The sequence below is a fragment of the Larus michahellis genome, chromosome W (genome assembly GCF_964199755.1).
Source record: "Larus michahellis chromosome W, bLarMic1.1, whole genome shotgun sequence".
In the NCBI taxonomy this organism is placed as follows: Eukaryota; Metazoa; Chordata; class Aves; order Charadriiformes; family Laridae; genus Larus; species Larus michahellis.
Genome location: NC_133929.1, coordinates 6,272,827 through 6,282,466, shown reverse-complemented (window position 1 = coordinate 6,282,466; position 9,640 = coordinate 6,272,827). Strand labels below are relative to the sequence as shown.

At 39.0% G+C, this 9,640-nt stretch overlaps 1 protein-coding gene across 3 annotated transcripts in view; it reads right to left on the bottom strand.

Moving 5' to 3' along the window:
* Nucleotides 1–1,248: 1,248 nt before the first annotated feature.
* LOC141735575 (CDC42 small effector protein 2-like) overlaps nt 1,249–9,640 on the bottom strand; it is a 74,320-nt gene continuing 65,928 nt past the window's right edge. For all 3 annotated transcript variants that reach the window (XM_074568589.1, XM_074568591.1, XM_074568588.1), the window contains 2 exons: nt 3,608–3,725; nt 1,249–3,162 (listed from right to left, as the gene is read on the bottom strand). In XM_074568589.1, coding sequence (XP_074424690.1) covers nt 3,627–3,725 — 99 coding nt within the window. In that variant the 3' untranslated portion in view covers nt 1,249–3,162; nt 3,608–3,626. The remainder of the gene's footprint in view (nt 3,163–3,607; nt 3,726–9,640) is intronic.

Here is a 9,640-nt window from a genome sequence, read left to right as displayed (position 1 = left end):
ACTAACTACTAGACAATGTAGCTTTGTTAATAAGCAGGATATTTCTGTCAAGAGAATGATGAACTGTAGGCCTGGTCATCAAACTGAGAAAACCACCTGGAACTGCCAAGATTAGAGGAGGAGCAGGTAAAAGGTAATTTCGGCAGGGGGAGATCGCAACCACTGACTCATTGACCACCTACCCAAATGATACCACCTACCCAAATGATACCACCTACTCAGAACAATGGAAGAAGAAAACAGCAGTCTGCGCACTAATTTACATAGGAAGCAAAGAAACTTTGACCAATTATTAAAGAGAATAACAATGAATATGTATTAATTGTTAGAATATGTAATAATCAGTGTATAAAAAGGGAAATTTTTGAAACTAAGGTGTGCTCCTGTCTTGAGATGTGCTCCCCATTTCTGCACATTAATGGAATAAACTTGGAAATACCTCCGCTCTGTGTGTTATTGGCTTGCACACTGGGTAAAGAACACAGATTTGTGACAACAGTTGTATTAAAACATCTCCTTTTCAATACAAACCTTTTTATACAGTAAAAAATTTCTATAACCTTAACTATTAAAGGGTCTTCTAGTTGATCCCCATCTCATGGTTTTCTCTTGATCTTTCTTTAATTTTAGAACTAGTTGCCTTAACTGGCAACTTCAACAGTGAATAATTCAACACGGTGAATAATTCACTACCATTCTTAAAAACAGTTTAGCATGAAGTTTTAAGTAATAAATTGGTTCTTAAAGCATTAACTTTGAGAGTGTCAAATGTAAAAAGTAAATTTGAGAAAAATACATGAGTAGATGATACTGTGCCTTGCACGTATTATTAATGGAGCTGTACATATTGTTCTGATGATGTATTTAATTGGTCTTCTACTAATTCCCCATGTAAAATAATCTGCATCACAATCAAGAGTAAGCAAGGAAACACACATACTATTTGTAGTCAAAAGTGAAGAAATCCTGTAGGAAGGTTTCCAATTTATTTCTTAGTAAGAAACCTCTCTGAGATCCTTGCAGAGGTCCTGGTAAACATAAACTGCTATATACAAAACTGCTAATAAAATTAAGGATTAATCCCTTTGACAACAAAAGGGTCAAGTGGCATGAAAGCTCAAGCCTGAAAATTACTTTCTTCTCACACTAACAGGTTACTCTTCAGAGAATTTTCACCACAAATTTGTCTGTAGGCTGCAAGTCTTTTTCTAATGCAAATGTAAATAATGAAAAAGAAAAAGGGTCGGTCACCAATTGAAAGAAAAACATTTATTGAATCAAAGTCAATACTTTCCTTTTAATATCTACAAGGCAGCACTGAACTGATTTTATTAAAGAATTAACACAATGTACAAAAAAGTATGCCATAAAAATATGCCATTTTTTTTTCTGGCTATTGATCTGAAGACATTTTGAGGAATGCAAGATAGTTTTAGCAAGTAAATTTAAGCTGCAGTTACTGATGACAGAGTTCAAATCATTTTGTAATCATAGTATATTTAAGACTCATTGATCAAGTGGCATCAGAAATGTTGACCCCTAAAAATGTCACTGCATTGCTATGTCTTTATGCACCCCAGACAACTGAACATCTGATCTTGTGTCATCAAGAATCAGTACCTTTATTAGTGAAGACTATCCAACCTAACTGGAACTATTCAACCAGATAATTGACACCTACCACTGGAATACAACTTAGGGAAGGCCGACTACCTCCATAGCTCTTGTATTCTGCATGCTCTTTGTGAACTGAGGGGTTAATAAATGTTTAAATCAATTGGATAACTATTGCAATGTGAAATCAGGGAAAGCAGAGGAAGAGGATAAACTTATTTATGAAGCAATCTTTATTTATAAACACATGTGTGTTTATGTGTAAACATGGAAACTATTAGGCTCAGTTATGCCTCAGTTGTTAGGATAATTTTTTTCCACATAAAAATTTAACTCAGGTTTCAAACCATCACCTTGTTTCAAACCACCAACAAGGAGAAAAATAAAAGGACAATTTACAGAGATAATTCAAAAACAGTGCAATATCAAAATACAATTTTCACAACGTGTGAAAGAGAAACATGCTTTGTAACCTGAGCAAAAGGCTTTTTGCTGACTTTGTAAAAAGTCACCCTGTACGTTGTTTTCATTGGCATCTGTTCTGCCAGATTAGTATGTTGCTCTTAGCAACTTCCATGGCCCCTAAATATTTAGTACATAGAAACTGTCAACTACTTAGAGAGGACTACTAAAATTTTCAGCTAATATTGCAGGTAGTCTGACATACTGCTACTGGAAATGACCATACAGCCTAAAATTAAGAAAAATTGTAAAAAGAAAGAAGCAGCCAAACATGATTCTTTTATTTTTTTAAATAGACTAAAGCGCTTCCACAATACTTAGATACTACACCAGTTTACAGTCTTGAGGTCAGCTCTTTCAAAATAAATATACTGAACATTTATAACAAATGCCTTCTGAATGCAAGTTTTCTCTTTATTATTTCAAGACCAGTCGGATAAAACTTAAAATAAAGACCTAACTCTGAAGCAGATAAGATACAAGTCCTTTTTCAGAAGCAGGCATGACACATGCCACAGCTAAATTTTTCACCAACAACAGTATCATCAGTCTGCAGTTAGCAATTTAATTTCTTTCTGTCACCAAACAGGCCACCATACAAATCAACTCCACAAAGCACACAGTCATCTATTCTGCTGATTTTGTATGAAATGATAATTTGTGCTTGCAGGGCCCAGGCCTTTCAAAAATGGATATGAACAATGAGAGATTAAAAATATTAATGGAAACTTACTAATTTCTAAATTACTTGATTGGAGAAAATATTTAAAGAATAAAGAGTAACAGAATGCTGTGCATTAAGTATTGATGTTGGAAGCTAAGGTTGGTGCTTTAATTTGCTTTAACAAACAGCTAAAACTGATTCTAAACATCTCTATGTCCATGGTACTGGTAGGAGGCCAGTGCGTGCATGTCACTGAAAGGCACGGTAGGACCAATCTCATAAATGGCACCATCAGAGCAGAACAGCAACTTTTCACTGGAGTAATCACAAAGTGTGAACAATGAGCCATCACTTCTCTCATCCTGAACACAAAGCAGTCACCAAGGCAAAAGAGGAAAGAAGATACAGGAACTCACTTAAACCTGTAACACAGAAAACACACGTTAAACTGTTTTGTACGTTTTGATAATGATGATTTTCCTACCATAACATATTTAACACCACACATATTTTGCTTAAGTAAATGGAACTGTTGCAAAAATGGTATCCTAATTATATCACAAAATTCTTCTGAAATTTGGTGTGCAACTAAGTTCTCTTGCAAAGATTTGCCTACACTAATATCTTGGACATAAAACAGGCTTAAGGACAGATTTGCATTCAGGACTGAATTATTAACGTCTTGTTCATTACATAATAAAAATCAACATGCTCACATGATATTGAATGTTCTACCCAGAAATGCATTTTAAAATCGTGCATCATAAGGATGCATCTGTTTATAGGGAGCTAATTATGATATGTGGCAGGCAGGACGTTCTTCCCCACTATTCTACCAGTGCCTAAAAAGCAGACAGTAATACTTACTGGAAAGGTTTGCCCAAGGTTATCCTGCCTGAGTGTCTACAAGCTGCATCTGAACATTTGCAGGTATGCCACCACCATAGCCTCCCTTGGACTGCATTTGGTTCTGAATTGAGCTCACCTGAAGACAGAAGGGAAAGGGGGTCAGAGAAAACAAGGCAGGTGGACAGAAGTGAAATATGGCACCTTCTTGCTTTTGGTTTTATTTTTTGTTTTGTTTTTCGAGTGCTCTCTCACCATCAAAGCTACATTACTTTTGCATGAAGATATACACAGAGTAACCTTTCTGGAATTTTCACTTCTGCAGGCAGATCAGCGGGGGAGATGAAAGAACATGCTGATGCAGAAGTTTTTCCTCTATCCCAAAGAAAACTGACTGATTCAGGCTTTCATTGAGCTGCTTGATTAATCAAGAAAATTAATCAAATATTATCAGTATCCAACTCTATCTGACAAGCTGTAATTTAGCTTGTTATATGGGAAACATTCTTTGCCAAGTATGATAAACCAGTGAAGTTAACACCATTACATTAAAAATACAATAGTCAATTTAGAAAATATCTGCATAGTAACTGAACTGTATGGCTAATTTCAGAACATTTAAAATAGGGATTTCTAAACAAAAAAGGAGGCTGTGGTGTGTGGAAATTTTTTTTGGTTTTTGTTTAAAAACTGAAACTATTTTAAGGCATTTTTAAGCTGATGCAAACAAATACATAAAAAACACCCTCCACACACCCACCCCTCTATGGCTTTCATTGTCTTTATCAATAAAAAGGAAAAGACTCCGTAGTTCTTTTGTGCTTGTGCAGTATGAGTCAAAATAATAATCTCCTAGTGCCTGCAGGAAGACAGCTCCAATCTTAAAGGTTCAGCTTTTTTCTCTTTACACCTCAGAGTGTACATAACAAGTACAGAATGAACACGAAGTACTTAAAGCTACAGTTTCTGAAATTGCATTTGCAGTAAGAAGCCTATGTCTGCAGGACACTACTTGCAATTATTTCAGGTATGCTCCTTCATAGAGACCTCAAAACACCACTAGAAAGCTGTATTAAAACCGTATTGGAGAAATATCTTCAAGTAGCTTGCATGATATTTTCCCTGTCTGCAAAGACAAAAAAAAATAGTAGTGTCTTCTAAACAGACATCCACAGCAAAGCAAAGCACACACAATGAATCAGAAAAACTCCTGCACATTGTTTCTCAAACCAATGTGAAAGGAGCCTGTTTTAGGATCTTTGTATTTGATGGTACAGTATATTGCAGTGTTGTGAAGAGATCTCTGAGCTTTTTTATATCCTTAAAAAGCACAATGTAAAACCATTTTCTACTATGGTGATTTATTCAAATAAGCTGCAGTAAAGCAATGTTATGTTCAAATTTTTCTTCATGGATATGTGTTCAGATCCAATGCTCTAGTGGGTCTTGACACCAGAGACTACAAACACAATAAGGAAATGTGGAGGGAGTGTACCACCCCATTCATGGGGTAGGGCTTAAAAACTTTCAGGTTTCACCAAGCTGATGATGACAGCATCTTCTGTTGGCCTTTGGAACAAAAGACATTTGAATGTAATCAGTCTATTTCAGAAAATAACATACAGGTAAATGTATTTGGAAGAATGATTTAATGACTCCATTAATTTCATCTGAATGAACCCTACCTCTAGTGAAACAGAGCTAGAAAGACACATCTCCCAGGCAAGTCACCTTCTAGCTGACAATTTATCTACATTACTTCAAAAAGAAACATTATATCAACACAAATTGCAAAGCTAAAGAGTAAATTTTAATGAGTACTTCTAAAGTTTAAAAGAATCTCTCTGGTACCTGAGTATCACATATGATAGAATCATAGAATAGTTTGGGTTGGAAGGGACCTTTAAAGGTCATCTAGTCCAACCCCCCTGCAATGAGCAGGGACATCTTCAACTAGATCAGGTTGCTCAGAGCCCCATCCAGCCTGACCTTGAATGTTTCCAGGGATGGGGCATCTACCACCGCTCTGGGCAACCTGTTCCAATGTTTCATCACACTCATTGTAAAAAATTTATTCCTTATAGCTAGTCTCTTTTAGTTTAAAACCGTTACCCCTTGTCCTATTGCAACAGGCCCCATCTTTCTTATAAGCCCCCTTTAAGTATTGAAAGACCACAATAAGGTCTCCCTGGAGCCTTCTCTTCTCCAGGCTGAACAACCCCAACTCTCTCAGCCTGTCCTCATAGGAGAGGGGCTCCATCTCTCTGATAATTTTTGTGGCCCTCCTCTGGACCCGCTCCAATAGGTCCATGTCTTTCCTGTGCTGAGGGCTCCAGAGCTGGACGCAGTACTCCAGGTGGGGTCTCACGAGAGCAGAGTAGAGGGGCAGAATCACCTCCCTCAACCTGCAGGCCATGCTTCTTTTGATGCGGCCCAGGCTATAGTTGGCCTTCTGGGCTGTGAGCGCACATTGCCTGCTCATGTCCAGCTTTTCATCCACCAGTACCCCCCCAAGTCCTTCTCCTCAGGGCTGCTCTCAATACATTCTCCGCCCAACCTGTATTTGTGCCTGGTCTAACAGAATTGTGGGCTGACAAGGTGGCACTCCTTCTGAAGTACCTTCCTTTTTAGGCAGTCTAAACTACAAGAACAAGCACAATGAAATGCTTTTTTTTTCTTCAGAGACACCATTGCCTTCCCTATGATGATACATAAGAACAAAGGTTATTTTCTGTTTTATGTCTAATTTAGATAGGATAAGGATTCAAGAATTTTAGAAGGGATCACACCAATTAAAGATCATAAATCTGTTGTGTTGCATATCTACCTAATTAATTTCTTCCCTCTCCTTTAAAATCAGGAAATAAGATGGCCCTTGAAAGAGTAAAGAAGAGAAAACTAAATAAACAAGAGAAAAACTAAGAAAAGTACAGAATACATTAAATCAATGGATAAATTGGGAATTATGAAGCAGAAAAAGAAAAGTGAGACTTCACCATAGAATACAAAGATAAAATAGAAAGAAGGTGATGGGAATGAGAAGGGAACAGTGCACAGAGGGTTCCTACTGTATAATTTTACCTTTGACAAAATAGCAAGGTTCTCTACAGAAAATGCAAACAAAACCAAATATTTCAGCAGTCAGAAAACTACCGTACTCAGAAGTGTGAGGATATATAATAAAGAACAATGCTGATGAAAAAGGTGCAGGGCAGCTAATGAATTTATTCCCAAATTTATATGGGAAAAAGTTAATGAAATTGCAGGAGGTCTTCCTAAGGTATTCAGAAGAGAGAAGGCAGAAGTAACAAGTGGTATAACATCCATACTATAAAGGAAGTTAAGCATCCAGAAAAACACAGGAAGAGAAGACTGTAATCTTGGAATTTACACTGTCAAGAATTAACACAGAGAGTGGATGAAATATTACCACAGTGAGTCACCAAGGAAGAGGTGGGGAAAATAGGCAAATGTGAAAAAATAGAGATTTGTGATTCTAAAAAGAGAGAGAAAAGGATTATTTTTTGCATACTGTCTCTTCTTATCTGGGATCAGAAAAATCGCTCTAGTCATTGATGCAGCACATTATCCAAAAGAAAAAAAGAGAAAGAGATACAACCAGTTATGAGTGTTAAAATGAAAGAAAAAGTCCAATAATGATTATCTACTATCTGGAGATGAGTTGGGTATTATGCAAGGCAAAGGTGAGGGCAAGTAGGGGAAAAAGTCTGAGGTGAGAGAGTAAAGCTTCAGGCAACCAACACATGCCTCCCATGAGGCTGCTCAGCTGTGAGAATGAGAAAGGTTCTCACAGGAAGGGCAGAAAAGATCTAAAAAGCAAGAGGCTATGGATTTTTTTAAATTTTATTAAGAATACCACTCATTCATTTCATTATTTCAATTTACACATAGTTTTAAATATTAATGTAATATATTGCATTAAATAGATAATTAGCTTTAATTTAATTTTATCAAGCTGAAACTGTGCTTGTCTATTTAACTTGCTTACAGATGTTTTAGTACAAATTACTTCCAATCTATAATGTTGCTTCAGGGAAAACTTGGTGCTTTGTTTGCCACGTCAGATTTCCCAGCTTTTCCCTTCCCCAATGACTACTGAGTTACAAAAGTTTTTTTCTGATCACAATAAGCTGTAAAAAATCAAACTAGTTTCCAGGAAGCTACAAATGACCTTACTTGCCCATGTTAAAACTGACTTTCTTTCTTTACAGCTCTGTTCTTTATTCTAATACTCCTGACAGAACTCTGTCTTCCCCTTTGCTAAAATCTGACATGGAGAAATTTTTTTATTCCTTTACGGAATCACGGAATCACGGAATCTTCAGAGTTGGAAGGGACCTCTAGAGATCATCTAGTCCAACTCCCCTGCTAGAGCAGGATTGCCTAAAGCACATCCCTCAGGGCTGCATCCAGGCGGGTCTTGAAAATCTCCAGAGAAGGGGACTCCACACCCTCCCTGGGCAGCCTGTTCCAGTGCTCTGTCACCCTCACCGTAAAGAAGTTTTTCCGTGTATTTGAACGGAACTTCCTATGTTCTAGCTTGTGCCCATTGCCCCTTGTCCTGTCACTGGGAACCATTGAAAAGAGCCTGGCTCCGTCCTCCTTAAACCCACCCTTTAGGTACTTGTAAACATTAATCAGGTCCCCCCTCAACCTTCTCTTCTCCAGGCTAAAGAGTCCCAGCTCTTTCAGCCTTTCCTCATAAGGGAGGTGCTCCAGTCCCATAATCATCTTGGTTGCCCTACGCTGGACTCGCTCCAGTAGTTCCCTGTCCCTCTTGAACTGGGGAGCCCAAAACTGGACACAGTACTCCAGTTGTGGCCTCACCAGTGCAGAGTAGAGGGGGAGAATGACCTCCCTCGACCTACTGGCCACAGTCTTCCCTATGCAGCCCAGGATGCCATTGGCCTTCTTGGAGACAAGGGCACACTGCTGGCTCATGGATAATTTGCTGTCTACCAGGACCCCCAGGTCCTTCTCCTCAGAGCTGCTTCCCAGCATGTCCGCCCCTAACCTATACTGGTGTTTGGCATTCTTCCTTCCCAGGTGCAGGACCCTACACTTGCTTTTGTTGAACCTCATTAGGTTCTTCTCTGCCCAGCTCTCCAGCCTGTCCAGGTCACGCTGGATGGCAGCACGGCCCTCTGGAGTGTCGGCCACCCCTCCCAGCTTGGTATCATCAGCAAACTTGCTGAGGATACACTCTGTCCCCTCATCCAGGTCATTAATGAATATATTGAACAAAATTGGACCAAGTATTGACCCCTGAGGGACACCACTGGTTACAGGCCTCCAACTGGACTCTATGCCACTGATCACAACCCTCTGAGTTCTGTCACTCAGCCAGCTCTCGATCCACCTCACTGTCACCTCGTCTAGCCCATACTTCCTCAGCTTCCTAATGAGGATGTTATGGGAGACAGTGTCAAAAGCCTTGCTAAGGTCAAGGTAGATGACAAGGTAAAAGGGTCAAGGTAATCCCCCTTTAAAGGGGATTATTAAGGTCAAGAAGTATTTTTCATCATTATCTATATGCCACCCTTTTCTAAGATCGCGTATTACTGACCTTAAAAATATATTGACATTTCACAGAAAATATGAAGTAGTACAAAATAAATTTGTTCTCATAAGGTCACTTTCAATATCTATCTTAGCCATCATATACCCAATATGTTAAGATATACGTGGCCATCAGGGCTGCAGGGGTGGCCTCTGAGAAGAGGCCACCCCTGCAGGGTGGGGGACTGTCTTGTGCCAGATACAGCCAGTTCCAGCAGGCTCCACAACAGCGCCACTGCAGGCCAAAACTGAGCCCATGAGCAAAGTTGGTGACACCTCTGTGAAAATATATTTAAGAAAGGGCAAAACCGCTGGAGAGAGAGGAGGAGGGAACAAAAAGAGTGAGAAACAACAGAAGGAACACCAAGGTCAGAGAAGGAGGAGGTGCTCCAGGCATGGGAGCAGATACTTCCTGCAGCCTGTGGAGGACCCACGCAGCACAGGTAACAAACAGAAGGAGTTGGAAGCCACTGT